This window comes from Enhydra lutris, unplaced genomic scaffold (assembly GCF_002288905.1).
Source record: "Enhydra lutris kenyoni isolate GAN:26980312 unplaced genomic scaffold, ASM228890v2 scaffoldscaffold7, whole genome shotgun sequence".
Taxonomy (NCBI): domain Eukaryota; kingdom Metazoa; phylum Chordata; class Mammalia; order Carnivora; family Mustelidae; genus Enhydra; species Enhydra lutris.
The window spans coordinates 5072089-5088970 of record NW_019154091.1 but is presented as its reverse complement, the minus strand read 5'-3'; the positions used below and the strand labels follow the sequence as shown (position 1 = coordinate 5088970).

General features: G+C 36.5%; 1 protein-coding gene across 5 annotated transcripts in view; it reads right to left on the bottom strand.

The window, feature by feature from the left end:
* The window catches only part of LOC111141988 (ankyrin repeat and sterile alpha motif domain containing 1B), a 1155119-nt gene that overhangs the window by 716333 nt on the left and 421904 nt on the right, over positions 1–16882 (bottom strand). For all 5 annotated transcript variants that reach the window (XM_022494890.1, XM_022494891.1, XM_022494892.1 and 2 more), the window contains exon 10: positions 9177–9342. In XM_022494890.1, the coding sequence (XP_022350598.1) occupies positions 9177–9342 (166 nt within the window). The remainder of the gene's footprint in view (positions 1–9176; positions 9343–16882) is intronic.

The following is a 16882-nucleotide window of genomic DNA, read 5'->3' as shown; positions in this document are numbered from 1 at the left end:
ATGACCCAGCAATTGCACTGCTGGGTATTTACCCTAAAAATACAAACGTAGTGATCCGAAGGGGCACGTGCACCCGAATGTTTCTGGCAGCAATGTCCACAATAGCCAAACTATGGAAAGAACCTAGATGTCCATCAACAGATGAATGGATAAAGAAGATGTGGTATATATATACAATGGAATACTATGCAGCCATCAAAAGAAATGAAATCTTGCCTTTTTCAATGACGTGGATGGAACTAGAGGGTATTATGCTGAGCAAAATAAATCAATCAGACAAAGACAAATATCATATGATCTCCCTGATATGAGGAATTTGAGAGGCAATGTGGGGGGCTTGGGGGTGTTGGGAAGGAAAAAAATGAAACAAGATGAGACCAGGAGGGAAACAAATGATAAGAGACCCTTAATCTCACAAAACAAACTGAGGGGTGCTGGGGGGAGAGGGGGAAGGAGAGGGTGGTTGGGTTATGGACATTGGGAGGGTATGTGCTATGGTGAGTGCTGTGAAGTGTGTAAACCTGGCGATTCACAGAATTGTACCCCTGGGGCTAATAATACATTACATGTTAATAAAAATTAAAAATTAAAAAAAAAAAGAAAAAGAAAAAAAAAGAAAGATGGACAGGAAACTAATATGCATACTTAACTGTGATTTTCTGTGTAATTGAATATTCTATATCCATGAACAACATTGCCAGTCACAACCAGGACCCTCAAGTGCTTAGCCTCTGAAATGAGGAAGACAGGCAAGGTCTGTCCTCAGAAGCCCAGGATCTTCAGTCACACCTTCTTTCTATGATCAAATTTATATACTCAGTTACAGTCATTGAAATCACTCCTTAGGGTTGTTGTAACATATTGGTACTAATTGGGTGTCCTAAACAACAGAAATTTTTTGTTTCATAGTCTGGAGGCTTGAAGTCTGAAATCAAGTTCCATTTCTTCTGTGGGCCATAGGAAAGGATCTATTCTGGGCCTCTCTGGCTTGTGGGTGGCCATCTTCTTTCTGTGTCTCTTCATAGCATCTCCCCTCTTTGCATATCTCTCTATATTTCTAAATTTCCCTCTTCTTATAAAGGGAATCCAGTCATGCTGGATTGGGGCCTACCTAAAGACTTCATTTTAACTTGATTACCTCTGTAGACTCTATCTCCAAATTTTCCAAGTAAGGTCCCATATTGATATACTTGTGACTAAAAGTAAAAAAGAGGGGGTGGAGCACAATTCAACACATAACAATCCCGTAAAGACCTAGTCATCCCTTGATCACTTCTCTCTGTCTCTCCAGGAAAGCTTCAGAATGCAATTTCTGTGTGTGTTGAAATCCTCATTTTGTCTGTAAACCTAAACCATGTTAATCCAGCACAGTTAACCAAAAACTATAAAATATATTCCCTAAAATATAACTATTTTGTTTCCTTGGCTTCTTATTTCCTAAAGGGCAGAATTTTCAAAGGGAAAAGGGATAACCTCCACTCCTATATACTTCTCCTCTTTGTTCCCCTTTCCTCTCTTTGTTGGCATGACCTTTGTAATGGCCACCATCTTTTTTTTTTTTTTTTCTGGACTGAACATTCATCTCCTAATTAATCATGCTGTCTTAAGCCTCATCTCTGTCCAATCTAGTCTTCATACTGCTTCCAGAGAGACCGTTCTAAACCAAAAACCCATCACATCATGTCCCTGCTTAAAGTCTGTCAATGGTTCACTTCTACTTTCAGGTGAAATCCAAACTTCTGAATGTCACTTCTTGTTCTTTCATGTATTTTTCCTTAGGAGCATTCTATGCTTTAACCATGCTAAGCTGGTCACTGTCTCTGAATGTACTAAGTTGTCCCATGCCTCTAGATCCCTGCATACCTCCCATTCATCCACACACCATACACCTCCCATCCATACATCTAATTCTCCTTCTTTGAGGCTCATATCAGGCAGCACCCCTCCAGTAAGCTTTTACTCAATCTCTTCCTTTCTATCCTCCTGGAATACCTTATGCTTACTTCTCTCATTACACTTATTACCCTTAATTTAAATACGTTCTAAGCTTATAAATATCAGGACTTTCACTGTTTCTTCAACAATACTTAGCACACTTCCTTAAACACCATAAATATCCAATGAGTATTTACTGAGTGGATGAGAAACTTCAAGGTAGTTACCCACCCAGTTCAGTGTGAGGACTCAAGGACTCATGTACATCAGGAGATGTCTCCACTTCTGGAATTCCTATGTTTGGTCATTAAAGAAGTTGGTAACAAAGGGAAAACATCAGTAGCCTCAACAGAGGGCAGTTACTTCCTTGAGTTCATCAGCTTAGTTAGATGGCCCTGAGGGGTAAAGGCAAAGCTAGGTATGAGACACACAGGACCAGACATAACAGAGTGAGACCTGGAAGTAATTAGGTACATGCAAAGCCTATGGGTTAATGGAATCAAGAAAGGAAAGTGACAGAGACCGCATCCTCATCCAGACAGTAGACAAACAGTGATGCTGATGTTCTATTCCACCTGCTAGGTTGATTATGGGAGGGAATTCTATGGGGATCACTTGGTAAAGTGATATCTAGAATTAGAACAGAACCTGTTCTGACTTGTATTCATCCCTACGCATATAATTAAAAAGAAAAATTCTTCCAATTAAAATCTGGACTCCCTCACCCCTAGAATTCACAGTCATGGTCAAAAGTGCAGACTACCAATCATTATGAATTAAGCGTAGGTCAACGGAGCAAACTGGCTTCTTTTATACTGAATCTGGATGATTGAACATAATCAGGGAAAATGATATATTCATGTAAATTAACTCTTATCCCACTTGAAAATGAGTAACAGCAGTAAACAACTCGGTATTACAGAAGTTTGTATTTTCCAAAAGAGGCCACAAGAATATCTTCTTATAGCATGACTTCAGTAACCTTTTCTATAAAGGGGAGAGATGAATAAATCCCCTCCACTTAAATATAGGTGAGCTCTTGACTACCACAGAAATGATGTTGCCTTCTGAGTTAAGTCATAAAAAGCAATTCAGCTTCTGCCTCACTTCTAGGATGCTTGCTCTTGGAACACCGTCATTTACCATCACTTACACCATCACTTAGAGGAAGTCTAAATAGGCCATGCCAGCCATATGAGTCAGAATCCTTCAGCTCCCCTGCCCCCAAAGCTGTTCCAGCTGATAACACTTGAGACATAAAGAAGCTGTCCCTACAGAGTTCTCCCCAAATTGCAGATTTATTAACAAAATAAATTAATCTTTTTTAAACTCACTAAGTATTGAGGTAGTTTGTTATGCAGTCATCAATGACCAGAATAGATTCTGATATTTGGAAATGGGGTGCTGCCATAACAAAAATCTAAAGCATGTGGCATGAACTCTGTGACTGGGCAGCTGACAGAAGCTGAAAGGGATTCCAAGTGAGTGACTATGGAAGCCATAAGGGCCGAAGAGAGGATTCTTGGAAACCCACAGAACTATGAGAAAGCTGTTGGTAAGAGCTCAAAGGAGAGCAAATGTAATCAGAAGCTAAAAGCAAAGCATCATTTGTGTTGTAGTAGTGGAAAGTTTGGCAACATTGACATCTGCAATAACATGGAAAACAGAAAATGAACCAAATGAACTCTATGATTTAAGGATGTTTTCAGGAAGAATATTTAAGCAGCAAACCAGCTTCATCTGGCTGCCTATGATAATATGCAAGCCAAAAGAGAACTGAAGAATGACCTACCAAATAAATACAAAAGAGCCAGGAATTTCTGGGTACAAAAACAAAACCAGTTTATTATTTGCAGGCATTCCAAATGGCAAATAATTTTCAAATTAAGAAGGCCAATGATCCAATCTGGATGGGGTACAATGTTAGGCCTAAGAATGCTCTCAGTGGTGCTGTATAGAATCTTTAAACCAGACAAAAGACCCTCTAAGCATTTTTAAGGGCATGACTCACAGATGCTCCCTGTTAACAATAGGGTTTCTAAGAATCTCAAGGACATTATCTCACAGAAGTCTCATAAGGAGCCCAATGCAGGGAAGAGCTTATCTGGAGATAAGCTTTTGTCTAATGGAGTAGACTATAAATTGGAACACAAAAAGTCCACAAAGTTTTAAAAGAAATTATATCAGCCTGAACTGGAAGGAACAGAAATATAAAATGAGAAGAGCCCTTTTGACCCCTAATCTTTAACAGACAAAAAGCAAGTAAGAAAGATACTCAGCTATAAACATGGGCTACTTTTTATGTAAAATAATGATTCAGACGGTGGAACCACATGTCACAGAGAACAACTCTTATCCCATAAACCTGAGTCTTTTTTTTTTTTTTTTTTTTTTAAGACAGAGATCACAAGTAGGCAGAGAGGCAGGCAGAGAGTGAGAGGGAATCAGGTTCCCTGCCGAGCAGAGAGCCCAATGCGGGGCTCGATCCCAGAACCCTGAGATCATGACCTGAGCCGAAGGCAGAGGCTTTTAACCCACTGAGCCACCCAGGCGCCCCCATAAAGCTGAGTCTTCATCAAGGAACTGTGCCTGGTTAGATTCAGAATTGCCACAGGCTAGTGACCACCATGTGCCTGGTTTTCCCTGTGTTTAGATGAGTGTGTCAGTTATGGTTCTCCTATGCCTGACTCACTATTATATGTTTGGTGTGTAAGAGGGGAGACTAATAAATTGTCTGATTCATAGATCATCACTGCCAAGAGCCAAAGCAGTCAAGAACCTGCAGCATCAGAACTATATCAGGGATACTCATGGACATCTGAACCTAGACCTGGAGCTCGTGCTATGAAAGGCTGATGATTGGAAGTCCTGAAGGTATAAACAAGTATAATTTGCGTAGGAAAAGAATATGAATTATTGTGCCCAAAGGGCAGATGGTGGAAAACTGTATATTTTCCTAAAACTGACAGCAAAGGTATCTCCCATCATTTATTTTCTTATTACAAAGTAACTTTGACACTCTTCATTAGGAAGTGGGGTTGCTGTTCTCTCCCCTTGAATCTGGGTAAATATGGAACTATAGTAGAAACGATGGTCTATGACTTTGAAGGCTAGATAATAAAAATGATATAGCTTCCACCTGGTTCTTTTCAGATGCTTGATCTTAGAATCTAGCCAGTATGTGATGAGGAGACCCAGGCAGTCCATGGAGAGGAAAAATGGTCCCCAGCCCATAAATCCAGCCAATCTCTAAGCTGTCACCAACTTGCCAGCCATGTAGTGGGCTATCTTGAAAATGGGTCCTTTCTTCTCTAGTTGAGTAGCCCTGGCTCATACCAAGTGGCACAGACAGGCTATTGCTGCCAAATGAACTCTGCCAAATTTGCAGATTTGTGAACAAACGAAATGACTTATGTTCCTCTAAGACAGTTAAGTTTGGGGGTGGCTTGTTAAGTAGCATAGGTAACAGACACAGACGTCCTCTCCTTCATGAAGTCTTTCCCAAGCTCCCAGGTAAATTGAAATGTTCCTCTTTTCTATTCCCAAAGCACTTTGTGTAACATTGCCTTAACACTAATTACACTCTTGAAATTAACTATTCACTTGTCTACCTCCATGTGAGTGCAAGAATAAGACTGTGCCTCTTTGAAAATTAGTTCTTCAAATATATTACTTTTGCCTCACTCTCTCCTCTCCTGAAGATTTAAATAGACAAGTTAGAATTTCTCAGGGTATCCTCCAAGTCTCTTAGCTTTGCTTTCATATCTTTCATCTCTGTCTCTCTGTGCCACATTCTGTAAAACTTCTTCTGCCCTAATTTCCAGCTCACTAAAATCTCTCTTCAGCTGAGTCTAATTTGCTGATCTACTTATTCACTGAGTTTTTAAACTTGAGGTAGTTTTTCTCCATGTGTAAGTGTGTGTTTATAATAGCATGGTCATTTTTAAGCATCTGATAATTCAAATATTTGAAGTCTCTTCATGTGTGGATCTATTTTTTCTTGTTCCTATGATTCTGGTTTCAGGGTTTCTTATAGACTTAATTATTTACACTGTTAATTTTAATCAGAAAATTATTTATAGAAATTCTTTGGGACCTGTAAAAAAGCATATTCCTTTCTAGAAGGGTTACATTTGCCTCTGCTTGAAGTCCAAGGGTATTACTTCAAACTAAATTCATGGGTTGACATTTTTTGTACCATTCAGGTGATAGAAATTTTGGGTACAAACTGCGACTACCAGTTTGTGGTAATAACACGTCAGGAATTTCCCTCCTTGTTCTTCTTATGACAAGTCACCTTTCCTTGGGGTGGGGGTTATGGGGCAGAATTATTTCTGAGTACTGTAAGGTGTAGCCCCTGGAGTTCCAGCTCTGTGGAGGAAGAATTTGCTATTAAAATCTCTGTGCTGGACAGGTACAGAGGTTTTTGTGGGGTTGTTTGTTTGTTTTTTCTGTACATAAACCTTGAGGTTTATGAGGGCTCAAGACCAGAGTTCAACAGCAGGTTCAGAAAATTCCCTCAGGACAGAAGTGGCTTTAGTAATCCACTGGCTTCCCACCCTCACCAGTGTTTTGACCTGATTTTATCTTACTAACCTACTGACCCCCCCAAAAGTTCCTAACCTAAATGTTATTCAATTTTTATAATTTTCCTGCCACCTTTCTAATGGTTTTCAGAAGTTTTCTTTTCTGTATTTTTTTTTTTTTTTTCAGCAGGAGAAACCTAGTCAGCCTTGTTACCTGGGCATGTCTTTTTCATCCCTATATCCTCAGCTTACAGAACACTGGTTTGCACATGAAGGGACTCAATAATTTTTTATTGTTTAATGAATAAATCCCTGTCTTCCTTTACCCTTTCATTCCTGCCTCCAGCCCCCACCCCAATACACCCCTACTCCCTATGCTCTAATTAAAGTGCTTTTACATATTCATTCATGTATGTTTTCCATTTTCCTATATTAACTGAGATTTCTCCCTAACTTCCATGGTATTTCCTGGTTACCTCTCCTATGGAAGAGTTTTCATTCTTACCAACTGCTATAGTTTGGGATCAGCACTATCTCCACTCTCTGTGACTGCTTCTGATCACCCACTATTCTGTCTTTATCCAAAATCTGTTGCTTTTCCAAAGATTATGCTATCCTATTATAACATTCTTTTTCTGGTTTTATTGCTTACCATATGTAGACTTCCAGTCATACCTCCACATTTCTTGAGAATTTCAGTATGTGGTTCATGATTTCAACTATACTTCATCCCCCAATATAATTCAGTATAACAGAGTATTTAAGAGTATAGATCAGACAATCCAAGTGCAAGTCTACCCCTTATTAACATAGAACTGTGGGAAGTTACCCAACATTTCAGTGTCACAGTTTCTTCAACTATAAAATGGTAATAATGATATTATTACCTTATAGCATGGTAAGAATTATGTGAAATAAGGTATATAAAGCACTTAGAACAGCAACTGGCACTTGGTAATGCTCAATACATTTTTTTAGATTTTATTTTATTTTTTCAGTGTTCCAAGATTCATTGTTTATGCACCATACCCAGTGTTCCATACAATACATGCCCTCTTTAATATCCACCAACAGGCTCACCTATTCCCCAACCCCTCTCCCCTACAAAACCCTCAGTTTGCTTCTTAGAGTCTAAGTCTTTCATGGTGTGTCTCCTCCTCCAATTTCCCCTAACTCACTTTTCCTTGCCTTCTTCTAATGTCCTCCATATTATTCTTTATGCTCCACCAGTAAGTGAAACCATATGATAATTGACTTTCTCTGCTTGACTTATTTCCCTCAGCATAATCTCCTCCAGTGCCATCCATGTTGGGTAGTCATCCTTTCCGATAAGTATTTTCTTTATTATGCTCTTACCTCATCTTAAAATTTTCCTTTTGCATGCTTACGATTCATACAATATCCTAGCCTCAATGTTGCTCCAAAACCTATTTGTCCACTTCTATAAAACTTCTCAGCTTGTTACCTAAAATGGAATTTCTGAATTTTACTTTAAACCCTTCTCAAGTTCTGCCCCTTCTTTTCAGCTGTTGACTTTTTATCTTAACCCAGGAATTTAATCCATTTGGAAATACATATTTCAGAATCTCTCTATATTCATGACTAGGCTTTATTTTCTCCTCTTTTTGGGGAAAGCAATTTCTGTGTTTTCTTGGACTCAGTCTTCTCTACCCATTTTATTCTAATTCCTCTAACCTCTAAACTTGGCCAAGACTTACCTATCCTTAAATAAATCAGCTATTGCTTCCTTGAACCTCTTTCTTCTCATGTTATTATCATAACTGTTCTAATCTTCTAATCTATTATCATAACTCTTCTAATCTTCTGTACTCTCCACTCCCATTTTCTAGTGTCTCTCTGTTAACTTCTTCCAGAAATCTGGTTTCATCTCATCACTACTAAAACTTACTTTTCAAAATTAATCAGCAATTAGATTGTCAAACCTAAAATGCCTCTCTTTAGAGTTTCTCTTGCAACCCCTTTGCAACATTGAATACATTGACCACCCACTTGAAATGTTCCTCCATCATTAGATTTCACGTTTCTAAACTGCATTCTTTCTTAGAGGCGGTGCTCAAGTAACACAAAGCAGATATGATGACAGTCAGACATTCCTGTTTAAGAAAGGCCCCATCATGAATTGGTCTTAAGTAAGACACTTATCTCCAATTTCCTTATCAGTAAAATGGGCAAAATATTTATTTGCCTTGTGTACTAATTTATCAGGCAAATAAATAAAATAATGGATCTAAAAATACCATAAAATGTATAAAATATACGAAGTACCTGAGTACATTTCAATAACCTGAAAACAGGATGCAGAAAAGTATATAAAAAGACTCTTGCTACTAAATCTGCTATGAAGTTCTAAAGGATCCCAAGCTTTGTGTCTGACCTAGATGTTTTTCACTATTGCAAGGTTTCAAAGTACCTTCAGCAAGGGAGTACCACTCCTTGAGAGTTCTTGTCAGGAAGTTAAAAGACATTATATCAAAAACTCTGACCTACCTGGACAGACTTCAAAATGCTAAAAAAAAAGAAAAAAAGATAAGTTTGACTATAAGGAGCACTTTCATGTTTAAAATTTCGGGAAAATCAAAATATTAATGATATAATATCACATATACAGGCATACAAATTGAATTGGTCCAATTGTGAGTAAAAAATATTATTACTTCTAAAAAATTTTTTTTAATTTTAAAAAAGAAATATTACCAGATCTTGGAGAAGGGGCCCTTGCGATTTCTAAGGAGCAAGGTTTTTTTGTAACGGCTATGTCCGTGAGATCACATAGAAAGTTCTCATTTTCTGAAGGAAATATATCCAGAGAAGCAGATGGTACAATTTCCATAGTGTAATTCCTCTTCTTTGGATAGGACTCCTGAAAGGAAGGAGAAAAAATAAAAATAGCTTTGTGATAAAGACACAGCTTGTTTGATTTATAAAAACTAGAAAAGATAATCAGATTCATCAGTTCTTCCAAAAGTGATTAAGAGGTGCTGATTCATCTGTTTGAATAAGTTATGCCATCATGTAACCCTAATATCATCAGTGATCTTTTTAGAAGTGTCCTGACAGTTTGATTCTTCTGAATTAACCACTGACAGTAAAGTTCATAATCTCCTGTCAGGATCTCTTTTTGTAGTATATGGCAATTTTCTAGTTGTGACATAAACTGTTGCTTAACTAGTTAATAGTCATTCCTGAGACTCTACTCCCTTGCCTGCTTCCTAGAGATAGCCAGAGCCATATGACTCAAGTTTGGCCAGTGGGATGAAAGGGAGGCTTCTGGGAAAATATTTTTTCTCCCCAGAGGAAAATGGGGCCCTTGTAGAGCTTAGCCATCCTCAGGTTCTAGTCTCTGGGTGCAGTTTTGATGTCTGGAGGTAGGACAGGCATGTTGTGACCATAGGCAATAAGCTTAAGACCAAAAAGGTAACAGGCAACGAAGGATAAAAAGAGCCTGGGACCTTGATGATATCTCCGAGCTTACTGAAAGAGCCCCAGGACTAGTTAGTTACTCCAGGCTTCTTAAGTACAAACGTTCTTATATTATTTGAGCCATTGCTAATAGGGCTTTTTGTCATTTAGAAGTAAAAGTATTCCCACATAACACACTATTATTTTTTCTTTGTGAATACTGCAAACTAATACACTAAAGTTTCTCTTTTCAGGTTAAGATAAAACTAAGGTCCAATTCTATACTACTGCTTCTTTGATGTATTCTAAAAGTAGGAATTCATTTCATTTCACAAGATCTTAATTTCTTATACAGGGCATTAATTGTTCAACAAATATTTATTGGGCATCTATCATATATACTTAGGACTATGCTAAGTGATAGAGATTTTTAAAAATTAAAAAGATATAACCCTTGCCCTCAGAAAGCACAGTTTACTAGAGAAGAAAACAGATACCAGCATAATGAATTTCATAATTAATCATGCTTTTTGATGTTTTTTACCTTTATAAAGCATAATTCATTATCAAAATAAAAAGATAAATAAAAAAATAAATTCATTTTCAAAAAATCTTCCAGGATAAATCCAAGGGCAGTAAAGATTTATTTTAAGATCCTATTTTTTCTATGGTGATATTTACAGTACTGTAGAGTAAATATTCAAGGTCAGTGTAATTGCTTTCAGATCATACCAGACACTCACACATTAGAGAGTCAATTATGTTCACTCTACCCTACTGAAAGCAGGAAATTGGGAGTAATTTATTTTTAACAACAAAGAGTGACAAAGTAGAAAGCATCTGGAGGAAAGCAATCAAGATGGTCTATGATTTAAAAACCATGTCGCAGATGAAATGATGAAAAGACCTGGAGCATACTATCCTGGAGAAGCCTTACAGCAGCATAGTAGTTTTCTCAATGTATATGAATGGCTATTCCTAAAGAATTATCCTACAAAGCTGGGAAGGGGGGAAAGCTACTGTGGTAGATTTACTCTTAAGTTCTTAAAAGCAGAACAAAGACTAATGTTATAAGTCAAAAAGGGCAAATTTGAGTTGATATATAAAACAATGCTCTAACAATATCTAAACAATATTAATTAATAATATTGGTTATCTTTAAAATAAAAATGCACTAATGTAACAATAGCTGAAAAATACATTATAAAGCAACAGAAGAAACTCCTCGTTACTCCTCGTTACAAAAGAAACTCCTGTTACTACTCGTTCAGTAGAACTATCTATTGATAAAATTATCTATAAAACACATTGTAGGGGTGCCTGGATGGTTCAGTCAGTTAAGCATCTGCCTTCTGCTCAGGTCATGATCCCAGAGTCCTGGGATCAAGTTCCACATGGGGCTTCCTGATTAGCGGAGAGTCTTCTTCTCCCTCTACAACCCCCTCCCTCCCCTGCTCATGATCTCTCTCTCAAATAAGTAAATAAATCTTTTAAACACACACACACACACATACATACACACACACACACACACACACACACACATTCGTTGTAGACTGAATGTATCAGAGGGCTATAAACTCCCTGAAGGCTGGAATTTGTCTTGTTCACCACTCTACCCCCAAAATCTAAAACAAGTCCTACCACACAGTAGGTGCTCAAAAAATACTTACTGATCAACTGAACATTTTCTAATGTCCTTTTTAACAAATTCTACCTAGCAGTTAGGGAAATGATTTTGCCTTATTCAGATATAAATTGCTTTTTAGTTTGGTTATTATTATTGTTTACTGGTATTGCTTACTGTTTTGCACATCAAAAGTGAAAAAAACTGAGATTACAACAAAAAGATTATAAAGAGTTTGAAAAAAGTGTCTAGTTTAAACCCTAGTTCATCCTAAAATCAGAACAACCTGTTAATCAGAACAACCCATTCTTCATGGATTTGGTTAGACTGGAATTGTACTCTGTTTGTAAAGAAATACAAAGACTTAATGGCCTTGAAAGATACTCTGAAATTTAACCACACAGGATGAATTATTTTGCTGTCCCCTTAAAAATGAAGTATAATGTTTATTACAGAAATATTATAAAATGTAAAGAAAAAGAAAAAAATTACATGAAAATGCAACATGCTCAGATAACTCGTAGTAATATTTTGGTGTATATCCTCCCAGACTGCTTCCCTCTGTAAATGTGTGTGTGTGGACATGTGGGTGTGTGCAAAGGAAAGAAAAAAATATATTAAACAACAGTGAAGTGTACTCTCATCTGCCTCTGAAGAAAGTGCCATTACTTCTAATTGGAGAAGTCTACAGTACACAGTTTCTTTATGGACAGTGAGAGGTCCAAAGGAAGAAAATGATTGAAAAAAGAAAGCAAAACTGTGCTTTTTTATTCAAATATTTCATATTGTCAAAAAAAGGTACACTTAAATAAGTATCTGACTAGTATCCCTCGAAAGAGGATGGATATGTGATAGAACAAAATAATAAAATAAATCTGCATATGTGCACTACTCAGTTTAGAACATTACCATTGAACCTCCATTCCCACTCGTGTTCCCCTTTCTAGTCCCTCTCCCTCCCTCCCTAACCAGGGCTAATTCCTGTGGAACTTCGTGTTTATAATTCCTTGGATTGTTGTTGAAATTTAACTATATGTGTAATTATCAGTGAAGAATAAATTGTTTCGTATTACATGCTTTTGAATTTCATAAGAACAGTATAAAATATTCTTGCTCTTCTATGACTTTTCTGTGTTTCATTTCTTTTCTATGTGGTATTGGAGTTCACTATATAGGTATAAAATAATTCACTTACAGATTCTCCTGACAATAGGCTTTTAAACATTTCCTAGGTATTTTGTTATTAAGAACAATTTGCTAGTAACATTTCTGAACATGTCTTTTGGTACAAGTAACCAGGGTATGTAACTTATCCTAGTAGATGTGGGGCAGAAAGTCAAGAATAGACAGAAACTGAGAAAAAATGAATGAAATAAAAAGTTCTACAGATACAGGAGTTTGCAGCAAGAGGTGATCATGAGAACCAAGACTGGATACCCTGTAGATTCTATAGAAATCTTGAGAAGGACATTGCATTTTCCCACTCAAAGTGGGATGAAGGGATTTTTCTATAAATCTTACTTGAAGTTGTTATATATAAATATGTGTGTGTTATATGTGATGCTTTATAATCTGATATAGATTTATTTCTAATAATGCATTGTGAACAAGTTTCAATGACAACGATGTGTCTATACTTTTTAAAATTTAAGGTTAAATCTCAATATACACATGGTCATGATTTATTTAGTTAATCCTATCATACTGAAATTTCAATGTTTTGCTTTTATGGGAATATTCTTGTGCATATACCTTTGTTTACATGTTCAGCTATTACTTTTGAAATAGAATTCCTGGTATTTTGATAGGGATTGCATTGAAGATGTACATTGCTTTGGGTAGCATAGACATTTTAACAATACTTGTTTTCCCAATCCATGAGCATGGGATGTTTTTCCATTTCTTTGTGTCTTCCTCAATTTTTTTCACGAGTGTTCTATAGTTTTCAGAGTACAGGTCATTTGAAGTGTTTGGTTAGGTTTATTCCTAGTTATCTTATGACTTTTGATGCAATTATAAATGGGATCAATTCCTTAATTTCTCTTTCTTCTTCCTCATTGTTAGTATACAGAAATGCAACTGATTTCTGTGCATTGATTATATATCCTGCCACTTGCTGAATTCCTGTATGGGTTCCAGCAATTTTTGGGTGGAGTCCATCTGTGAAGAGTGAAAATTTGACTCCTTCTTTCCTGATATGGATGCCTTTTATCTCTTTTTGTTGTCTAATTGCTGAGGCTAGGACTTCCAGTACTATGTTGAACAACAGTGGTGAGAGTAGACATCCTGTTGTGTTCCTGACCTTAGGGGAAAGCTCTCAGTTTTTCCCCCACTGAGAATAATATCTGCTGTGGGCTTTTCATATATGGCTTTTATGATATTGAGGTATGTTCTTTCTATCCCTACACTGCAGAGAGTTTTAATCAAGAAAGAGTGCTGTATTTTGTCATATGCTTTTTTCTGTATCACTCTGGAAAACAGTATGGAAGTTCCACAAAAGTCAAAAACAGAACTATCCAAAATCCAGCAATTGCACTACTAGGTATTTACCCAAAAGGACACAAACATAATGATCCAAAGGGTCACCTGCACCCGAATGTTTATAGCAGCAATGTCCATAATAACCAAAATATGGAAAGATCCCAGATGTCCATCAACAGATGAATGTATTAAAAAAAGTTTATATATATATAAACCTTTTTGTATATATATGTATATACATGTATATATACATGTGTATATATATATACATATATATATAGTCAAGTACACACACACACACACACAGGAATATTACTTAGCCATCAAAAACATGAAATCTTACTATTTGCAATGATGTGGATGAAACTAGAGGGTAATTTTGCTGAGCAAAATAAGTCAATTAGAGAAGACAATTACATGTAGAATTTAGAAACAACACAAAGGATCATAGGGGAAGGGAGGAAAAAATAAAATAATACAAAGTCAGAAAAAGAGACAAACCAAGAGACTCTTAACTATAGGAAACAAATTGAGGGCTGCTGGAGGAGAGGTGGGTGGGAAGGTGGGGAAACTGAGTGATGGGCATTAGGAGGGCACTTGATATAATGAACCCTGGGTGTTCTATGGAACTGATAAATCACTAAACTCTACCTCTGAAACTAATAATACACTATAGATTCATTAATTGAGTTTAAATTAAAAAAAAAGAAACAATTCCTGTGACAACAGGTATATACCATATGCTTACATTTAATTGACTCTGTTTCTGGACTTTCTAATTGGTTCCATATGTCTATCTATTTTAGTACCAGAATCATGCTGTTTTGCTTACTAAAACCTTAAAATTAATTTTACTATCTGGTAGGATAAGTCTCTCCTCATGTTCATCTCTGTCAAAGCATTCATGATTAACCTCGTGTTTATTTTTAAAAAGATTCTCATTCTTCCTCAATGCTACCCAGTCAGTCTCCAAGTCCCTTACTTTATCATTGAATTATACCTCAAACACCTTTATTTCTCTCAAATCCTGCTACCACCCTAGTCCAGGTCACCACTGTTATCTCATTTGAACTGTTAGAACAATTTCATAACTAGTCTCTTTGCCTCTGATCCTGCTTTTCTCCCAATTAATTCACTTTCAAACACTAGCATGAGGTTACTAAGAGTTATTCATGTAAAAATCAACTCATTTACTTTCATCATAACTTTGAGAGAGAATCATAAAAGGCTCTAGTCATAGTACATGATGATTCTTTTTAAACATTTAACATGGTCTCTTGTGATATCTCAGAATTTTTATATTGAATGATTTCACTAGATGCATTAATGATCCAGAGAGTAAACTGATTAAAATAATAAGATCTGGAAGAATAAACCAGAGGTTAAACATAATCCCATTAATTTATAAGATAAATCAAGTTAATTTCTAAAGACATCCTTCCTTGTCCAGCACCTAGCAAAGTGCCATGTTTTTTGTTCATAGTAGGGCTCTATCAATACATGCTAAAAATAAATACATAAAATAATTGATATTTTAGTTAGTATTTTAAGGCCTTTTTATCCTCCACAAGGATTCAAGAACCTCAGTGTCAAGGACCATGACCATCATTTTCATATAGTATGCACTTAATAAGTATTTGTCAAATGAAGCCTGAAAAAATGTCATTCAAAAACTAACAGATTCAAATTACTGTAAGAGCAACTTATACTTGTAAAGTGTTTCATAGTCTGCAAAATAAATAATATTTCATTTACCCAGATGATTCTTTTTTAGCCTGCACAAACAGCCCATCAGTGTTATGATTATCTCCATCCAGAAATTAAGGCTCGGAATTCTTAAGTGACTTGTCCAATATTAAGCATTCAGAGCTCTCACTGAGGTCTTGTGACAGCTTATCTAGTGTTCCTACTACTGTATCATAGATATAAAGGGACTATGACAAGATCTTTAATGTCAGAACTATGGGAAAGAAAAATTTCCATACTTTATTAAGTAGTATATAACCCAACCAACTTACTAACCTTTGTAATACCTTTTACTTACAGTGGGAAATGTGGATTTTGATATACAGGTTAACTGCCAATGTACCTTTGGTGATAAACCCTGGTAAATGGACCAGAGGGATTAAAAGAACTGGCCCAACAATTTGTGATTCAACTTCAAGGCTTCATTGTAGCTAGCCTAGCAAAATTGGGCTATAATTTGGTTAGCAGTTTTTGCTTTTTTCTAGATATTTAACCTCTACCTTTATTCAAATGCCTGGTTAATGGATCCTAGACTTGTTTCTGTTCTTGATATTTTAATAATAGTAACATACTGGACACCTGGGTGGCTCAGTCAGTTAAGCTACTGCTCTCAGCTCAGGTCATGATCCTAGGGTCCTGAGATTGAGCCCTGAGTCATGTTCCCTGCTCAGCAGGAAGCCAGTTTCTCATTCTCCCTCTGCCATTCCCCCTGCTTGTGTTCTCTGGCTCTATCTTTCTGTCAAATAAATAAATAAAATATTTAATAATAATCCTAACAACAACCACAACAACATAACTAGGTACATAGGACTGTGTTCTCTGCCTTGGTCTTTGGTAGCTCTCTTCTTAGGAGAGATAATGTCCTAATAATGTCTTGTCCCTGAATCCTGAACAGGCCCCCAAGTCCCTAAATGCCTAACTTCACAGCTCCTGAGGGAATGTCTGGCTTTGATGCTTAGTCTTAGTCAGCTTACCTGCTATAGTTGATTGTGCAATGTGTGGACAAAATAATACTTCCTCAAAAAGATGCATACATTAAGAGCATTGAATAAATTAATAGGACATTTGACCCCCAAAGAAAAACAAACAGGAGTAATAAAATGTCTACATATTCTGCTTTCATGTGATGTTTACACTGTGCTCCTCT